General features: G+C 46.7%; 1 protein-coding gene across 1 annotated transcript in view; it reads right to left on the reverse strand.

Annotated features, from left to right (window-relative positions):
* Positions 1-463: 463 nt before the first annotated feature.
* SLC2A9 (solute carrier family 2 member 9) overlaps positions 464-20909 on the reverse strand; it is a 179467-nt gene continuing 159021 nt past the window's right edge. Inside the window, exons 11-12 of the mRNA XM_067735514.1 lie at positions 14183-14310; positions 464-1178 (exon numbers count right to left, since the gene is read on the reverse strand). Of these exons, the coding sequence (XP_067591615.1) occupies positions 1008-1178; positions 14183-14310 (299 nt within the window). The 3' untranslated portion in view covers positions 464-1007. The remainder of the gene's footprint in view (positions 1179-14182; positions 14311-20909) is intronic.

Below are 20909 nucleotides of genomic sequence, written 5' to 3' on the forward strand. Positions count from 1 at the left end.
TATATATATATATATATATATATATATATATATATATATATTCCTGTTCTTCCAAATAACCCTGACTAATACATCGTCTTTCAGGTAAATCTCTTCTAAGATTGGCAAACATAAAGCATGTGTGATACTCTCACTCTATACCTGTGGCAGACATCACTAATCAATCACAGTGTTCCTTTCCTCCAAGCTTAGGTTTAACTTCAGAATCATTCTTAACATTGTTTTTTTCAACTGAACAGTGTTAAATTTGCAGTCCCTGCCTCAGCTTCTGGGAAGTTACTTCTTATGTCTGCGTCTCTAGGTCTTCTACATATTGATCCCCTTTATGCCCTCTGTGAGCACATCTGATACTCAGAGGTGAAGATATTTCTGGAGCCCCACGGGACAGCCTTGGAGAGACGGGACCTGGAGGGTGGTGGGTTGGTATCAGCCTCTCCTGAGTCTGAGATCCACAAGGTACAGCTAAAGATTGGAAACAGGCATTTATTAGGAGGTATGAAAACCTTCATCCAGGATCAAAGCCAAGGGTCCTTGGATGCTTCAGGATCCAGGCTGAGGGTGGCTCAAGGCTATTTCTGGCAGAGCTGGGACTGGAAACTCAGTCTGGATTTCTAGTCCATCGAGTTCTCTGTCGGACTACATTGTTATTCTTTGAGAAACCATTCAAATGCTATTTCCCCAATTTCATTTTGAAACCATGGGGCAAGTCATGAAGAAGGCAGGCCATGGATGTCTACAGAAGAACGCTGGGTCCACTGAAACATAGGGTGATTCTTTCCAGCTGCCAGAAGAGTTTGGGGAATTCAGCTGTGAATAAACCCCAAATGGCTGCGATGTTAGGTTAGCAAAGGTTTATTTTTAAATACTTAGTAAGGTTGAACTTGCAGGGGGACTCTTCCGTTTCCAAAAATGGTGAGATCATCCATTCAGACAATCCTCTTTTTGACACAATTCTCCAGTGTGGAGGAGGAGTCTGGTTCAGGCCTTCCATTTGTTTATCATCAGGTTCAGCTGTCAATTTTCTTCTCTGGTGGGTAGGCCTTGTTCCCTTTGGCAAATGCCTGGCTGATTTCTGCATGGGTTTTGTTTTTGGTCTCAGGCAGGACAAAATACAAATAGAGAGCACCTGCGAGGCAGATTGCGGCAAAGACCAGGAAACAGTAGGTGTCCAGACTTTTCTGTGGGAAGGCAGAGACAAAAAACATCAGAAAAGACAATTGCTAAATTGGCTGTGATTTTTTTTTTTTTTTTTTTTTGCGGTACGCGGGCCTGTCACCGCCGCGGCCTCTCCCGCCGCGGAGCACAGGCTCCAGACGCGCAGGCTCAGCGGCCATGGCTCACGGGCCCAGCCGCTCCGTGGCACGTGGGATCCCCCAGGACTGGGGCACGAACCCACGTCCCCTGCACCGGCAGGTGGACTCTCAACCACTGTGCCACCAGGGAAGCCCTGATTTTTTAAAAATAGTTTCCCATTCATGTATCAATGTTCCTGGATAAAACACTGCAGGTGTGAGGCTGGCTCTATGGGTAAATGTGCCTTATAAATGTCTACATGAGACGTTCTCACATGAGACACAAATGAATCAGCTTCAAACCCTGGTAAAGATGAGGAAATGGCAGTCTTTATTTATTTATTTTGAAAACAAGGCATATAAAAATTACTCATCATGAAAGCAAAATGTGATACTTGCTGAATCTTATCCTAAGTTCATATTTACCATTAACCACATTCTTCCTCCCTCCAATATACACATGAGAAAAGTGCAATGTCAAAAGGGAAGTGAAATTCCCCAGTTCATAAAAAAATTCCAGAGCATAGGCTAGGCCAAGATAACACCATTTTTTCTAATATGCAAAAGATGTAACTCACTGCTGCTCTGAGACATATGGCTTCTTACAAATAAGAGAGACTAGAAAAAAAGAGAAATGTTGAATGCAATCACTTTATGTATCCTGATTATAGCACTGGAATGACCCTGCCCACTGCACTAGACCTTGAGCTTGCAGGGGGACTCAGTCACCTCTGTAGCTCCTGTTCCTATCCAGTGCCTGGCTCATAGTAGTTGATCAATAAATGTTTGTTAAATAAAAGGCTTTCTAGGTTCCAGCTGTCAGGGCTGTGCCTTTTTCATTTAACAAACGTCTACTGATTCAAAGATAAGGTGACACTGTCTTTGAATGATACTTCACAGCAAGCGATATCTTGATTTTAGTCAATTACATGCTATTCTTTGATTTGACAAACATTTAATTTTGGAATATGACATAGTGTTGAAGAACTTGATCTCTGGATCACATCCTAGATGCACCATGTACTGAACCTGAGGCTCTTTGTGCCTCAGTTTCCACCGTTGAAAAATGAGGATAATAATGGTAGTTATAGGTTGTTGTGAGAATTAAATGAGGCATTGCCCTGTGGAGGCCATAGAGCGGTCCTGGATGGAGTAAAGAGTCCACACCTGGGAGCACTTGGCTGGGCGTGCATGTGCCTTCCCACTTGTCCACAGAGATTCCATGAGTGGAACAGAGAAGGGAGGGGGTGGGCTCTATAGTCAGTTGGGTAGAATTCAAATCCTGGCTCCATCATTTACATGATGTGTCAACACTTAAGATGTGTCATTTAGGATAGAACTTCAATGCACTGATTGAAGTTTCCTCATTTCTAACATGGTGATCTATACCACATATTCTTTTAAAGATGAAATGAGATATATTCAATATGGCTTTCAACATCCTCACTTGTATGCTGAATGTGCATCTTGACTTACCAAGTCCCAACGGAGCCTTTAAACCTGTTCCTGCTCTGGTCTTCCTGGCCTCGGTTGATGGCCCCTCCATCCTGTCATTTGCTTAAGCCAACCAAACACTTATCTTTATCTCTCACACCCACATCTGATACATCAGGAAATCATGTCAGCTCTACCTTGACATATATTCTGAATCCGAGCACTTGTTACCACTTCTCCTGTTACCATTTTGGTGCAAGCTATCATCATCTCTGCGTTGGATTGTTAGTACAGCTTCCCAACAGATTTCCCTGCTTCTCCTGTGTCCCAGCTTAAGATTATTCTCAAGAGAGAAGCCACAGTGATTCTGTTGAGCAAAGGACAGAGCGTGTCACTCCTCTGCTCCAAATGCACCATGACATCCCAAGGCAGGTGAGCAAAGCCCAAGTCCCTACCATGGCCTCTAAGCCCAGTACCCACATGGCCCCCTTACTTCTCTGCCCTCCCTCTCCCACTCTCTTTCTCTGCTCCCACAACACTGCCTTTCTGACACTCCTCCAATATCCTCAGGATCTTTGCACATGCTCTTCCCTTTTCCTGGAATAATCTTCTTCTACATGTCTGCACATCCTGCTTTCCCACTCCCCTTCATCTCGGCTTTCTTTCTCAGAGAAGTTCTCTCTGGCCTCTGTTTCTAAGGGCTCCCCCAGCTCTCCACTTACTCTGCTTCATTGTTCTTTAAACCATCCACCGCTACCCAGCAGGATCGTCTCTTGTTGATTAACCCTCTCCCCGACCAGGTGGTAAGCTGCCCGAGGACAGGAGTTGTTATTTTTCTTGTATTTCCAGAACCTGGGAGACTCCTTGACACATAGTAGGAGATTCACAAATGTTCACTGAATACGTAAATGTGCTGAGGCTCAGAGAGCTTCCCTGCTTACCCCGGGCCACACGTGGAGCTGCCTGGGACCCCTCTGTCACCTGCAGAGCTGACACCGGTGGAGCAGCCACCTGCTTCACTTCCTTTCCCAAGAGACCCAATGTGCGGCAACAGGATTTTTCTCACCACTTCACAGAATTGAGCCAAGAACCGTGCGGTACTGCAGGCATCCTGGGAAAGGACACTGCCCACCTCAGGACCCTCAGGGGCCAAGTTATTGGAATATATATCGTGCCAGCAGTCATGTGGCAACCTGGCAATCAACCGCAAGCTGTGATTGCACTTAATCTGGGAAGAGAAATGCACTTATTAAGCACCTCCTGGGTACCAGCAATATTATAGACATTATCTCATCCGATTCCCATAGCCCACACTATGATGATACAGCCACTTTCCTTTTTACAAGAGATGAAATTGAGGATTAGAGAGCTTCTGAAACATGTCCAAAGCCACGTAGGGATCGATGAGAGTCAGGACTTACACCGAAGTGGGCCCGGCTGGGAGCTTACACTCTCTCCATTGTTTACCAGGACTCCCTATCTGGGGGGTGTGTGTGTGTGCGTGGGCAGATAAATGTTACTGGGATCCTTCAGTTTTCCCCAATAGCAGTTGCAAAGCAGATCTTCCTAACCTCTTACAGGTGAGAAAGTGAAGATCAGAAAGGGCAAGTGATTTGCCTGCAGTTACCCAGCTGGTAAGGGCCGTGTCTGGAATTTGAACCCAGGTTGGCCTGATATGGAGGCCATTGTATCACTTCCATACCTGCCTCTCTTGGGCAAATTCATTCACTGCAGTTCATCTGGCAAAGTGCCTGGCACAGAGGATATACATGTCACTTTTTCCCTGTCTCCTCTCTTACATCAAAACAGCTCAGAAATTCACTTTCTGCCCAACTGCTCCTGAGAAGTTACTCAACCCCTCCGAAGTATGGTTGGTATGGGAGGGTAAGTCCAGTGTCCCCCGAGCGAGATTTTAGGCAGCACATCTGTTGCAGGAAGGACCTTACCTAAGAAGCAATAGACCTTGACTCCAGATTTGACTCTGTCAAACACTCAACTCATCATGGCACCCTGGGAAGCACCCACGACTGGTGTGGGCCTTGTTTTCCCCATTAGTAAAATGGACAAAATCATATTAGAGGTTTTCTGTAAAATACTCACATTCATAAAGCTTAGTTCATAAATTAAAAAAAATAAATCTGGCAACTTTAAAATTAAGAGCATCTGTTCATCAAAAGGTACCATACATAGATGGTTCTTTGGGACACTAGTCCACCACCTTCTTGATCTGCTGGCTTTCCGAATAAAGTCACAATTTCTTGCCCTAACAAAACAAACAAACAAAATAGGGTACCATACAAAGAGTACAAGAGGCACAAATGGAAGTATTGTGATACATAGCAAACAAAGAATTTGTACCCCAAATTTAAAACAACAACTCTTATGAATCAATAAGAAAAAGATGACCTAACAGAGAAAATGGCAGAATGTATGAATGAGCGTTTCACAAAAGAGGAACTACAAATGGCAAATAAGCTTGTGAAAAGGTGCTCATTCTCCTTTAGTAATTTGGGATAATAGGAATTAGAGCCATAATTTTATACCATTTCACACTATCGGATTGGCAAAAACGTGAAAAACCTGACAATGACAGTACCAAGTGTTGATGAGCAACACGCGTTTTCATACCTGTGGATAGAGTTGAGACTGTAAATAGCCACGACCACTTTGGAGCATCCCTGGGCCTGACCAAGTCAAGGCGAGCTGTGCATGTCCTATGACCCAGCAATGACACTCAGCGTGGATCTGTTCTGGAGTGGTGCTGTTTGAATTTAAATTAATTAAAAGTTCAGTTCTTCGGTTGCACTAGCCACGTGCAAGTGTTCAACAGTCGCATGGCTGGTGGCTCCCGCTTTGCATAGCAGACGGCCAACGTTCCCGTCAGCACGGAAGCTCCTGTGCATTGTACTTGGATGTTCGTAGTAGCACTACGAAGTGGTTTTTTTTTTTTTTTTTTTTTTGAGGTACGTGGGCCTCTCACTGTTGTGGCCTCTCCTGTTGTGGAGCACAGGCTCCGGACGCGCAGGCTCAGCGGCCATGGCTCACAGGCCTAGCTGCTCCGCGGCATGTGGGATCTTCCTGGACCGGGGCACGAACCCGCGTCCCCTGCATCAGCAGGCGGACTCTCAACCACTGCGCCACCAGGGAAGCCCGGTTTTTTTTTTTTTTTAATTAATTTTTTTGAAGTATAGTATAGATTTACAATGTTGTATAACAGCACTATTTCTAGAGCAAGGAAATGGGAGACGACACCAATGCTCATGGAAAAGGGAAGGGATAAATAAATTGGGTACGTTCGTACAAAAGATTCTACGGAGTAGTAAAAAACAACGGCCTGTAGCCGGGCATATGACACAGATGGTGCTCAACAGTATATGTTGAGTAAAAGAACAAGGCACAGAAAATACCTTCAGGATGATTTTCTTTGTATAAATATAAAAACCAGGAAAAGCAAAACACTAGATTGTTAAGGGACACATTCATACAGGGGTCAAATCCTAAAGAAAACCTAGAGAATAATTAGCACAAAATCCCTGCTAAGGGATTGGGGAGAGGCACCCAGGGCATTGCAATAGCTTAAGTTGGCTAACTACACTGATTTTCCCTACTACTTCTAAATATAATGCATTCTATAATTACAATAATAACAATTTTTCTCTTTGTATATATGAAAGAAAAATATTGCCTGTCATATCAGTAAACAAAAGGTGTTGCGACCATCAAGCCATCACATGACAGCCACTCTGAAGGTGAGCCCTGAGGGAACTCAGGATGGAAACAGAATGCCCGCCATCAAATCATCAGACATTGTAGCCCTCCCCAGCTTTGCATGCTGAGGAAACTCAGGATGAGAAAACACAGGATGCTGGCCCCGACAGCTGAGGTGCATATCAAAGGAATGATTTCAGTGAGCCCAGACTCTTGCATCATCTCATACACAGAAAAGCGCCAAATTTCCTAACTTGAGATAATCTGGGTTTTTTTAATTAACAGCAATCTTCTGATGTTCCGACTACCTGGTCTTTGTTGCAAAAACCCCTATATATCCTGGGTCCCCCCATTGCCTCTTCAGAGCAGTCTGTCAGAGCTATGTGAGATGCTGTGTCCCGGGCTTAAGTCCTCAGTTTTGTCCACCGAATAAAACATAACTCTCAACTTTCAGGTTGTGCCTTTTTTTCAGTCGATATGTATATGATGCAGTTCATACTCTTTTGCATATAATGTGTTTCATAACATAATTAAAATATACATATATAAATATACATTTAATAGTGTAAATGAAAGAGCCTAAACCCAAGCAGTAATTCACTCATGGTGAACAGGTATCAAAAGGAAACTTACCAAAAGAAAGCTCTAAAGCTGGAGTCAGATGTAAGCACTTTCGTTAAAGAAAAAAAAAAAAAAAAAAATCCTCCAGGATGCAGGGCTCACCTTCCCAGGTGGTTCAGCTGAGGACCAGTCTGGAAGTAGAGGCAGGACCCTGAGGACCTGAGGATCCCCTGGGAGCCTCAGAGGAAATAGAAGTAGTAGAAACAGGAGAACTTCATCAGTTGTAGGTGTCTGGCCCTCTCACCTGGGTAAACTTCCTTCTCCAACTTATGAAAGTGTTATAAGCTATAGTTACATCCTTTCTCTGAATACACCCATTGGGTTATTACAAATGATCATGAAAGTGTTCCATATTCTTTACTATGGAGAAACAAATTTTCTTTTGAGAATGCACTATACCACCAAATTATGCTAAAAATATTAGGCAATTGTGGCAAAGTGCAACTTTTAGGAAAAGATCCTTGAGAATAAAGAGAAATCTCAGGTTTCTTCTACTCCAGTTTATCAGAATGATGTGAAAACACAGCCGCTCTTTAGAGCTGCCAGCTTCCCTGAACAAGGAAAGTAGATGCGAAGTACAGTGCTGGGAACAAACTCATGAGCTCTGACAAATTAGTCCTGGATTCCTTTGCATATCAGCCTTGTTGGGTGTGGACAGGGGGAGAGGCATGGGCACTGCCTAGAAATCTAGTCACCAAAAGCCATGAGCTCTAGAGGTAACAAAATGATAACCTGGTGTAATTCTGGGTTCAGTTTAGAAGTAGCCATCAAACAGATAATCAAAAGCAAAACGCATTCTGAGTTAGAATGAATAATTCCTGCAATAGCAGCTCCATCCCCCAGAACTGACCAGAAGGACTCTTTCTGACTTAGAAGCCTTCTCTTCATCTTTCACACTGGGTCCAAGCATGTCCACAAACCTCTACAGGGCATGTCCCACTCTTTGCGAGTTGGCGGCATCCCAATTGCTGTCTCCCTGGGGACAGAGGCACATGTCACCCCTCTCTGGGTCCCAAGAACTCATCATAGTGTCTTGTGTGGACTCTTTTCCTAAGTAAGTTAATCACAGGGTGTTTAGAACAGTGCCGAGCATCTAGTATGATGTGAATGTTGGCTTTCCTCCCTCTCTGTGGGGCTCTGCACAATGTAGAGGGGGATGTTTGAGGCTGGACCACACAGGCTAGAACTCTGAAAGTCATTTGTCACACCTCCTGTCCTCTCAGCAGATCCTCCCAAAAGTCCTGGTGTGTTTCCTTCCTTCAGTAGCCTCCAATCTAGCCTCCCCTTGGCATCTCCAGGCTGGAAGTCTAGCCCAGGGGTTGGCAAACATTTCCTATAAAGGGCCATCCAGTCTGTCAGGACGTCTCAACTCTGCTTTTGTGGGAAGGCAACCAGAGACAATGAAACACACCTGAATGTGCTTGGCTGCATTCCAATAAAACTTTATTTACAAAAACCCCCTGTGCTTCCTTCACATTGGTTCTTGGTCACTCCTGCCTCCCATCATGATTCCTGCTGACTCTGGGCCTCTGTGCTTGCTGTTCCCTCTCCCCCCAACTTTTCATCTCCTCGCCTGGTGCCCAAGCCCAGCTTGGGTTGTAAATTCCATGATGGCAGAATCCATGTCCCCTGCTCTCTGTTGTACCCTCAGCCTAAGACAGTGCCTGGCTCACTGTAAGCATTTTCTTAATATAAATACGTCCAATGAGGGGATAAATGAATGAAATGGGAGGACTCTTATGGAGATGCACGAAGGTGCAAAACGTGGTCCAAGTTAGATTTTCACGATGAGACAAAAACAGAATTCTTCTGCTGAGTTTCCACTCCCGCCTGTGGAGCTGGAACATTGGTTCGTTGGTGATTCAAACGAGCTCGCGGATGAGTCAGGGCCCAGACCACCACTTAAGAACTGATGGGAAGCCAGGCGCCTTACACTTGTACCAATTCTGCAAAGAGCTTTGAAAGGCCGGGCTGTTCTACTTTACGAGCAGAGTGGACCTGAAACATTAGGATGCTTCTGGGGGAAGTTAGAATGGGGCAGGGATCTTAGGGATGACTTACGGCTCTGGCATGCGTTGTGGCTTCCACGTCATTGTCACGTGTCCCGTTAAGGTCTTGTTGGTGCTGCCCAGGAGCCTTTGAGTAGACACAGCCCTGGCATTTCAGCTCACTGGAAGCCACATTGACTACCCTGCCGACGCCTCCCACTCGCAGCCTCCCGGTCCCGGGCAAGCCTGCTTCTCTTCCACTGCTCTCAGAACTGGCACTGCCATCCTCCCGCCTGCCCGAGACGGATGTCCGAAATCACCTTTGACTATTTCCTCCCTCTCTGCCTGTTTTTGTTACTAAGTCCTGATGACGTTACCCTGAAACATCTTTTTCCTTTCTTAAAAAACATACAACTTTCTATCAAGAAAGAATTTACATACGGTAACTTACCCAGATCTTAATTGTACATATAGGTCAATGCATTTGGAGAAAAGTATACCCCTGTGTAACCAACACCTTTATTAAGATGTGGAACATTCCCACCTCCCCAGAAAGTTCCTTGTGCCATTTTCTAGTCCATTCCCCCCGCCCCACTCCCCCACAGAGTTAACCACTGTTCTGGTTTCTATCACCTTAGCAACCATTTTTCCTGCCCCTGACCTCAATCTAGTTCCCAGCAGACAGCTAAAGAAGTCTTTTAAAAGTACAAAATGAATCGTGTCTTAAAATCATGCAGTGGCTTCCCAGAGTCCTTCGGATAAACCCCAAATCCCTATCATACCTTCAGCGCCTCGAGGGATTTGGCAGGCATCCTTGGATGCCTGCTCTGTACCTGCTCAGGGCTTCGGCCAGCATCTTCCGTCTCTCTGCCAGGCATCGCCTCCCTCCCCCACTCCGCACACACACTTCCTCAATCTCAGCTTGAAAGGTCCCTGCACTGGTCAGCCCACTTAAGCCCCCCACCTTACTTCCTCCCGTGAAACTACACCCGCTCCGTGAGAGTCGTGTCGGTTCTTCCCGAAATGTTAGGCGGTTTGCGCCCTCCTGTTCAGTGCCCGCCTGCAGGGCGCAGCACGATGCTGACGCCCACAGGCACTGAGCGCATGAAAGACGCTCTCTCCTCAGAGGATCCCCTGGCCCATCCAGAGAGGCCGGGGGCGGTTTTGCTTGCCGTTAGAGCCCACCATCTCAGATTGGCATCAGCTTTCCCCCTCACTTTGCACAGGCATTTGGGATATTTTTCAAGTTGAAAAGAATCGTTTTCTTGCTTCCAGATTTTGTTGAACTCGAAAGGAATTTTAGAACTCCAGTGGAATCAAGCAGGCATACATTTGCATGCCATTTTCTCCCAACCAGAAAATATTGATGCTAACGGCAGAAGCCCAGTTATCTGGAGGCTTTTACAACCAACGACCCAAGGGACCCAGTGATGCTGTCCACAGCAAAGACGAAGGCAGAGGAGAAGAACTCTGCTTCTCAGAGGAGAAGGCAGCCTGTGGCTGAGGGCAGAGAAACAGAGAGTGATAGTAATCTCCCCAGGGGTCAAGGCAGCCCAGCCCAGCCCATCAAGAACATTTTGCAGGAAGGGGGCAGGATGGGTGGGAGAGAAGGAGGAAGGAGGGGGAGAAGGCAAGCTTTGAGAGGCCACTTGTCCTGATGGCTCAGCCAGTAAGGGGTGGTGCAAGTTTCCAGCGTTTACCATGATTGCTTTTTCTGTCCTGTCTCCTCTTTCCAGGTGACCCTAAGATCGCACGGCAGGAAACAGCCTTCCCAGTACTAATAGTGATCATGACAGCAACCGATCCTGAGTGTCTGTGGGTAGACCCTGCACTGAAGTCTTGACTGTGTCTCTCATTCTTTGGGGAGCCCTGCTGCAAAAGTGGGGCAATTCTCTTGTTTTATAGAAATGAAAATTATGGCTAAGAGGGCAACCAAAGGTGGGCAAAGTTTGACCAGCCTTCCCTTCACCTAATTGCTGAGCTGCAAAGCCAGGGTTCAAGGTCAGGCCGTCTGACCCCAAAGTCTGTGCAGTTTCTTCTTGTGTCTCATTTTTACCTGGAGAGTGGCCAAGATGTCAGAGTAGAAAGACCCTGAGCTCACCTCCTCCGAGAAGCACACCAAAGTCACAATTATCTGCAGGGCAACCGTCCATGAAAAAGACTCCTGAGCCCAACTTTCCTCCTCAAGAAGTGGGCTCCCTAGCTCCCTAGTCCCTCATCAGGGAAGGACACAAACTTTCTGGCTCTTCCCCTTTGGGACACAAGGCAGAGTGCATTTCCCCTTAAGTAAGGTGTGGTCGTGTGACTTTCAATCACGGAAAGTTGCACAGAACACACGTCACTGCCATGCTAAGGTCTTAACTGGCAGGTGTGAGACCTGCCACATTCCCTCCACCTGGCATGGGGGCAGTTATTTCAGAGAGAAGGGTCCTGCCAGCCAACATCCCTGAGTCGGGAAGCTGTGGGGCAGAATCTCTAGTCTCCCCTGCAGTGAACATTACCACTATCCCAGGTGGTTTAACACCACTGAGGCTTGGGGGCTGTTTCTTCCTGCAGCAAACCCCAGCCCATCCTGACTGATACATGGGGCTGATAAGACTTTCCATGCAGTGGCGTGACTGCACATGTGACCTGGTACATAGTAAATGCCCAGTTGTGGTCACTGTCCTCTCCTCTACCCTTTCCTTGCCATGTAAGCCAGCTGCGTATGTTGAGCTAGCATGCACTGAGCATGAATCTCGGCCAGACTCACTGGACTAAGAAAATATCTCAAGATAAATGCAGTACCGCATTTCTACTTGGGAGACGCTGTGGATGGGCTACGATTTGCCAAATGAACAACGTGAAATAAAAGTCACAGAAATCCAATTTCAGCTGGAGACCTCTCTGAGCGGTTTGTGTGGTATGTGTGTGTGTGTGTGTGTGTGTGTGTGTGTGTGTGTGTGACTGTGTGCTTAAAGATAAATTAACTACTCAACCCCAGGTCAAATGGGCTTTTAAAAGAGTCATCTGCTTATAACCAAAGGTTTTTTCTCCCGTGTCGTACCGATGAGGGTGAGAGAAGGGGTTCAAACCTGGCTCTGTCATTTCTCTGAGCATCTCTCTGAGGCTCCTGGTCTGTAAAGGGAGAAATACAGACCCTACCTCCCAACACTGACAGGGCTGAATAGCACCTGGCACTCAGCAAGCGCTCAGTAAACACTAGCATTAGTGGCATGTCAGTGCTGTTAACTCCCAAACTGCAGCAGGAAAGTGAGATGCCCTTTTTTGGTCTGGGGGTCCAGAGGTCTTTCATGCCCCCCCAAAATCGCTCAGAAGATGTGGCCTACTTCCAGGACACATAAAGCTTAGTTGTGGGTTGTGTGAAGGCTCTAGAATATCTCACTTAACTTGTAAGGGTGGTGGGGAGATGTGCGTTGGCAAGGAAGCGATTTAAAGTGAATTTTCCCCACAATAATGAATATTGTACTGACCCCCTGGCTCTGCTGGCTTTGAACCAAAGCGGAAAAAGCCATTTAAGGTTTGAAGTCAATTGAAAAGACAACTTGTGTTCTGGGCCCAGCCGTGCGAAGGCACCCTGAGGATGGAGTAAATGAACGAGGAACCGTCTCTAATTCTCTGGTCCATGGCCTCCCCGTGGCACTTACGTTTCAGAGATGCAACAGCTGTAGCTGAGTCAGGATGCTTGAAAAGTTGCAAAGTGCATCAGCCCCTAACTCTGAGGCTGAGACAGAGTGGCACATGGAGAATGTTGACGAGGAAGAGGGGGCAGGGCAGAGCCACCGGGTTGGACAGTGACTCAGGACCGGGGGCTGACCCCATCTACTCCCTGAGCCTCAGCTTCTCTGCAGGATGGAGAGGATGAGAAACCGCAGCTCAGGGCTGCATGAGGGTGACGTGAATTCATAATTCACGTGCAGGGGGGCTGGTGCAGAGTAACTGCGCTACAGTCGGGGATGCAGGAGTACCCATCACGTGGCCTGCAGCTGGGCCACTGACCTTCACTCAGCCCAGCCTGCAGCAGAGGCTCTGGAATGTGCTGGGCTTGGCACTAGTTAATGAAAAGAGGAGGGTTGAATTAGGCCCTGAAAATGGATGGTGGGTTCCTTCTCAGAGGTTTCTGTTGGATTCTCACCTTCACCAGTGGTGTCACCTGCTCTCTGGGCAGCAGGGAACCCTGGTGGGCATTAGGGCAGAGAAGCTTGACCCTCCCTCCTGGAATGTAGCTGGGCCCCTTGCTCTGTGCGGAACACTTGTAAAGTCCTCGTCTTTGTGTTCCTGGCCCTGGAGAACTCTCAGATGTTATTTCTTGCCTCTCCTGTCTTTTTTGTTCCTTCTGTTCCAGCCACACTGGCCCCTTTGCTGTTCCTTACACAGTCCAAGCATGGCCCTGCTTCAGGGCCTTTGTACTTGCTGTTTCTCTGCTTGGACATCTCCACTCCCAGGCTGCTCTCTCACTTCACTCAGGTCTCTGCTCTGAGGTCACCTCCTTTGAGAGGCCATCCCTGATTGCCCCACCTAAAATAGCATGTCCACCTCTGTTGTTGCTTCCCGTTTCAGCTCCAAGACCATGGAACACAGGCTTTAGTTCCCCTCTATCCTCATTGCCTGAAACAGTGCCGGGCACAAGGTAGGGACTCAGTAAATATGTGTGGAATGGATGAGTGAGTGAATGAATAGATTCTTTATGCAAAAAGAACTTGTATCTGTTTCCTGAGTTATCATTCTCCTGTCAAGGGTGGTCACCCTTGGGACAATGACCCCATTAGCTGTGGTGATGCTGGCGACAATGAGGATGCTACGTGCATGGCAGGGTGGCAGCGTGCCCTGGAGATAGGACACGGACCTTGTCTCACACCAGGACGAGTGCACTGTAAAAATGCAGGTTTGAGATTCTCCCCGAGGTTTCCCTGCAGACCCTCAGCGACGGGAAGCCCGCTTCTTTTGAGACGGCCCTTTTAGGAGCAGCTCCCGCACCACGCAGAAGGGAGAGAAAGGATTAAGGATTTAGGCCAAACTACATTTTTGCCATCCTTGGGCCAATAGAGTTTCCACTTGAGAGAGGCTCAGCGTCTGCGTTATGAGTCATCCATCACTCGGAGGGGATCTCATGAGCAAGAGCCCCCTTGTTGGTCATACCTGAATGAACGGGAAGAGGAGCCCGACGGCAAAGTTGGAGAGCCAATTGACGGTTCCCGCCACGGTGTAGGCAGCTGGCCGCTGCGACTGCTGGAAGAACTCGCCGGTCAGGATGAAGGGGATGCCGCCTGCAACCAGAGCCAGGGCGCAGATTAATCTCCCTGGGAAGGTCAGGCCGCCAGCACCCATCTCCATGTGGCAGGGGACCGCCACCCGGTAAGAGCCGGCTCTACCTGGGAGAGTGATGCCTTTGGGAGTGGGTGCTGGAGTTACAGCCTGTAACCCCTAAAGGTAACATAAACCATTCCTCTGAGCTGGCCCACCCAAATGAGAGACGATTCGTCCTCTTGGCTTTCCAAATGGCCTCTGAATCAAGCTGTGCTCCTCCACAGACTGAGTACGATGGTATCAACATGATGTACCAGGCGACTGACACTGAATATATTGTGCTAGGAATGCTTATAATTTATCTTCAGAACAACTGAGTCAGCCAGGTATTGACTACCATATTCCCTGGATGAGAAAACGGAAGCGCAGAGAGGTTACTTGACTTAGCCAAGGTCACTCAGCTCCTGAGTAGCAGAGCCGAGATTCAGGTTTGGGACTCGACCTCCAAATCTCAAGGTTTTTCTGCTAATCGTTGCTTGAGAGGAGTCCTTACCTCCTCTCGATTGGATGCCTGGTGGGCCCCAGTCCCTGAGTCGCCCCAGCAGTGGAGCAATAGCAGAAACATCATTGTCATTGGGGCAGGACAGTGCTTTATTTTGAGAGACTGTCCTGCGTGACTGCAGAATGTTTCTCACCCCTTGCCTCCAGAAGCCGGGAGTGCCCCTCGTCACCATGGCAACCCAAACTACTTGGTCACATTTCCCAGTGCCCTCTGGGCATGGCTGAGATTCTCTGAGTCTGCACCCTCAGACTGTGACCCTGAGTGGGCCCTGTGACCACGTGCAGGACCTGGGGTTCAGGATGACACCCCCATTCCCCGCCGTCCTCAACAGGAGTCTCCACTCGAATCAGACCTACACCTTGGAGGTCCACAGAAAAGACAGGATGGGTAGTAGAAGAGGAAACCCTGAGGGCCTTTGCCCATCTCAGTTTGGGAACCACCAGGCTCATTCCATCAAGATTCGGTGATTATTGGCTGTGCTGGGGCTGGCCCCACAGTCTTGGAGGAGAGCGGCAATGCCCCTGCCCTGCTGAGACTCCCCCATCTGGTGAGAGAGACAAGGTGACTTGTTTCTTGCAAAGGAAGTGAAGGAGCAATAGATAATCGCAGCACGTGGTAAGCACTGGAGGAAATGCTCAGGGCAGTGGAGGGGGTGGGGATCTAGGTTAACAGTTGTGGGGAGGGCCCTCCGGGCAGGTGACGGTGGAGATGTGGCTTGAAGGAAGAGATGCAGCTTGTGAAGATTTGGGGAAGATCATGCCCGTGGAGGGATGGGAGGGCTGACACCCTTAGGGGTGAAAAGGACTGGGTCAAGGTCCAGAACACAGGCCAGTCTGTCTGGACACCTGAGGGAGGGTAGAGAGGCATGGAATGAGGTGGCAAAGGTGAGCAGGGCCAATTAAGCAGCCTCTGGAGATCGAGGAGAGGGGCTGCCATTGAAGAAGACCAATGAGGGGGTTGAAGTAGGGGTTGGTGTGAGCAGTTTGCATTTTGTAGAGATCACTGCTGCTTGACCGGAGGAGGCAGGGCTGGGTGCGGGAGGAGGTGATGGTTGTCTAGGGCGTTCAGATGGTGGCGGTGGGGATGGAAGGAAGGGGCCGAATTTGGGAATTCTCCATCCCATGGACGCAAAGCTTTTAGAGAGAGCGCTGCATACAACTGCAGCGCTCAACATCAGGTTCAACCCAAGGTCACAGAGAGGACCACCTCAAGTCTGTGTCTCTCCAGAGTTTTCACAACAATCACCCAGCATGCTGCCAGCAAGCCCTGGACTCCACACCTCAAAAATGACTCAGAATGGACCACCCCCGACCCCTCGCTAGACTGTGAGGCCTCCAGGGCAGGCAGCATCTCCATTTGCCTGACAGAGAGTAGACAGGCGATTGGTATTTACTTACTTGAATTTAATGCTCAACATTTAATTTTGAAAAGCTTTGATATGCAGTTTATTACAAAAGGGGGAGTCTCTTTATCTTAAAGGTATCTATCAAAATGTGCAGGAACAATGGCTGCACGTTGAAATGTGCTAAAACCAACCTTAGGTCTGTAGAGCATGTGATATTGCGTTGTTGGAAAGCGTATGTGTCACACACCCAGTTGGTCCTGCAGATAACACCGCCATGAGCCTTGCTGCATATCCCAGGGGGCAGTTCACAGCTATTCTGAAGCCTGAAGAGGATTGAGGGCTGGTGTTTCACCTTCCCTGACTTTCCTAGGTGTGTTTTGGAAGCATCTGTGGATAACTCAGTTAACATTGGTGCACCAGCTTCCAATGGAGCAGAACATTGACGAACCTGCCTCCCTGTACTTTCTTTGTGGCTTCAGGGCTGAGGCCATGACTTGTTTATTGGTTATGGCCCTCCTCCCAGCACAGCACCTAGGACACACATACCAGGTGCTCTGTAAAGGTTTTCAGGATCAGTGGAGGAATGATTAAGATACCCTGGGGTTCACAGGACATCTACATCAGGTCTCTGTTTCCTTCATCAGGCTTTCAGACCACCCCCAGAGAACAATTATAAGCAACCATGAGGATCCTACACAGCTCACTGTGCTGATGGGTTTTCATTTCCATTATTTCCTTTGAACCTCACAACCAAAGAAGGTGGTGAGGCATAGTGGGCTTGGGCTCTGTCGTCAGAACAGGGTGAAGTCCTGGCTCCACCAGATCCCTCTAGAATTCAGATCTCTCACATGTGAAGTATGATAGCAGGGACTTACTGCTGAGGGTACTTGTGAGGATTAAATGAACAATTGTGTGCAAGTACAATCGTGTGCAAGTCTGCCCCATGAGAGGTACTCAATAAGTGTTACCTACTTAATAATTGTTAGCTACTATGATAATAGTTTAAAACTCCTCTGAATTATTTCCCCCCTTTTTATGAGTTAGCTGAAGCTCAGAGAAGGGGAGTGACAAGCCCAAAGTCTCTTAACAAGGAGTGATGGTGGTAATGATGATGGTGATGGTAATGATGATGATGATGGTGGTGGTGATGATGGCGGTGATGGTGATGATGGGGTGGTGATGATGATAATGATGATGCTAGTGATAATGATGGTGATGATGGTAATGATGATGATGGGGATGGTCTTGGTGATGATGCTAGTGAGGATGGTGATAATGATAATGATGCTGATAGAAATGAAGATGATGGTGGTAATGATGATAATAGAGATAATGGTGCTGCTGCAGCTGCTGAATGATGGTGGTGGTAACTATGTGACAGGCATTGGGAAAAGCATTTGACATACATTATTTCATTTAATTATCACTGCTATGTGGTAGTTACTACTATCATTTGTTTCCCATTTAACATATAAAGTAACCTAGGCCTAAGAAAGTTAAGTAATTTCCTCAAATTACATCACTAGTGGGACTCAAACTCAAGGCTGGGTGACTTCCAAATTTGAGTCTTAATTACTCCATTGTGAAGGAAGCAAGTGTAAGACACTAACAATCTTTAAAATATGTGAAAGGAACTTAGCAGTCTTCATGGTTTTATTTGAATGCTCTTCCAAGTCCTGGAATTCACTTGTTTCTCTTGTGCCTAAAGGCATGGGTGGCCTGATTTCCTGAGTCTCTCATGGTCTGATTCTTTGAATTCAAGGTAAAATGAGAAGGAATGGGGTTTGATATGGAAACAGAACAGGTTTCTTGCAGGTCCTCTATCTTTGTTTTGCTTTTCAAAATGAAAATAATTTTATCATTTTTTTCTGATTATCATGAGTAATATTTGCTCCTTTTAAACAATTAAGGAAAGCATGCAATATAGAAAGGCATAAAAAGAAAACAAAAGTCATCCCTAAACCTTCCACCCAGGATTGATCCCCATTTGTATTTCGGTACTTGGCAAATTGAATGTTGCTATAAAAAAGCCTAGAGCGAGTCTGATATTTCTGCTTTAGTGATTGGCTTTTTCTGCTTGAAGCCCCGAAGGCATCTTTCCTTATCCTTGAAGTTTATTAACTTAACTATGGTGGGTCTTGTGTTGATCTTCCCATAACCATCTTTCTTAGAACATGGTGTGTCCCTTTGACTACAGATTCACTCTTTATTCATTTCTTAGGTTATACTTTTGGAAACTTCTGTTCTACATGTTGGATTCTTTATTCTGAGACAATTGTTATCCTCATGTTGGATCAACTTTGTCTCTCTTCTGCACCTACAGTCTCTCAGATGACTTTATTCTCTTGTTTTCTGCATACATTCCTCACGCCCTGGGCAATCTCTTCCCTCTTTCTCTTCTCCCTTCTTCCTTCTTCCATGTGCCATGTTGGTGCTTGCCCTGTGCTCCTGTTCTCCTTTCCTCCTTTTGTCTTCTGGGTTGTCTTGTCTTTCAAGCCACAGTTTGAGGTGTGAGTACGATCTTCCACTAACTTCTATAAAAGGTGGGAATGGGGTTGTAGGCGGAAGGTGGTGAGGGCTGCCGGAAGCCCCTTCTGGGAGGTCTGGGCTCTGCTTTTTCTTTCCTCTGAGATTTTGTGACCTGACCTACAGAACCCATCCCACAGGGTCAGGGGGATTTTCTACTTCTGTGGGCTTCCACTGGTCTTCTCAAATTAGGACAAAGTCTTGGAAATTGAGAAGCCCCAGGGCCTTTGAGGTTTGCTGTGGGGGAAGTCATCTTTTTATCTTTCCCCAGGATTGCTGACTCACTTCCTTACTCTATTTCCCTCACAGATTAGGATGTTAGTGTGAGAGTTCTTAACCGTTTTTGAATCCCCTTCTCTGGTTAGTGATGTTTCTAAGGAGTGGAGACCGAATTCTAGCCCCACACTAGAATTACCCTTAATTGGTGCAAATTTTCAAAGTCTATGGTATAATTTTATTGTTTGGTTGATGGCCAGTTTTTTTCGGTGTAAAGATTTGTTTGGTTGTTATTACTGTTGTTTTTCAAAACAAAATTTTTTTTTTCTGCTCATTTCATTAGATATTTGGGGGAGGGAGATCCTATAACCAGGCTATACATGACCATATTTACCTGAAATCTCTTTATGATTAGGTTTTTAAAACCAAGGTATTGGTGTTCCTTTTGGTAGGTGTGTAGATGCTGCTTATCTTAAAATTATATGCTTCAAAATAAAAGGGCAGTTGAAGACAATACTTTTGTGTAAAGGATTGTGACAAGGGGACGCCTTGTTTAAAATGATCTGTTTGGGGGCCTTTTATTTTGTGGACATTATTATATGAGAAAAGATTTTACATGCCTGATCTCATTGACTCTTTCTTCATGACCAAACTATGAGTTATGAATTATTATTACAGATTAGGAAACTAAGACTCTAGAAGATGAAGGGCCTTACCTAAGTTACTAGTCCCACTTGTAAGTGTTAGAGTTGGATCTTTTGACTGCAAACCCTGCTTTCTTTTGACTGCAACTTTCAGCTAAAAAGGATAGAAAGATGACAATGAATTTGTACTGTTGTTTCCCCGTATGCCTGGATACAGGATGGAAACAAGACATATTACAGCACTCAATACCTATTGCCTAATCATACAATACAACTTAAACACTGAAGATAAGCCCCAATGATGACATCTCTTGGTCAACATATCTTGTTATCTTATTTGGCAATTATTTGTTATTTTATTTGGCTATCTTATTCTGGATTCCCCCAGAAGCAGACCCTGACAGTAGTTTATGTGTGAGTTGATCCTAGGAAATACTAGTAAAAGTGTGGGTAACTGAAGGAAGTGAATAAAAGATATGTCATCAACAAGTTACCACTGTGGGCAACCAGAGCTTACTCCGATTGGAGACCCTTGGGAAACTGTGGAAAACACATCTCAGAGCTGTCCCATCTGAGAGGCAAGGGAGCTGGGTATGGATCCACCAAACCTGTCAGTCATCGACTGAGGGCTGCTCTTCGGGCAGCGCTTTTGGCGGCCATAAGATTGGGCTAAGTAACGTCTGTAGGCCCTCAGGGTAAAGGTGCATGTGGTGGTAGCTGCAGGTCCTATTGGGATGCCCTGAAAGGGTTCGGGTTAGGGTTAGAGGGGATTTGAGGAGGGACACCAATCATCTTTGCTACTGACATCTATTCTCCAGGCATTAGACTTCACGATGGCCACTGCAATATGTATGTCTGAGTAGTTAAGTGTTTCTATCTTAGACATCTTAGTATTTGCTTCAGGAATGGGAGTAGAACACCATGATTAAGAGCATGGGTGGCATGTAACACTGTGGTTAAGAGCATGGGGTAGGGTATCACACTATGGTTAAGAGCATGGAGTAGGGTATCACACTGTGGTTAGAGCATGGGTGGGGGGTCACACTATGGTTAAGCTCATGGATGGTGGTACCACACTATGGTTAAGAGCGTGGGGTAGGGTATCACACTGTGGTTACAGCATGGGGTGGGATGTAACACTATGGTTAGAGCATGGTTGGGGATATCACACTAAGGTTAAGAGCATGGGGTGGGGTATCACACTATGGTTAAGAGCATGGGGTGGGATGTAACACTATGGTTAGAGCATGGGGTGGAGTATCACACTATGGTTAGAGCATGGAGCAGGGTGTGGCACAAAGCTCCTGTCTCCGGCTCACTGTTGTA

Source organism: Pseudorca crassidens, chromosome 4 (assembly GCF_039906515.1).
Source record: "Pseudorca crassidens isolate mPseCra1 chromosome 4, mPseCra1.hap1, whole genome shotgun sequence".
Lineage (NCBI taxonomy): Eukaryota > Metazoa > Chordata > Mammalia > Artiodactyla > Delphinidae > Pseudorca > Pseudorca crassidens.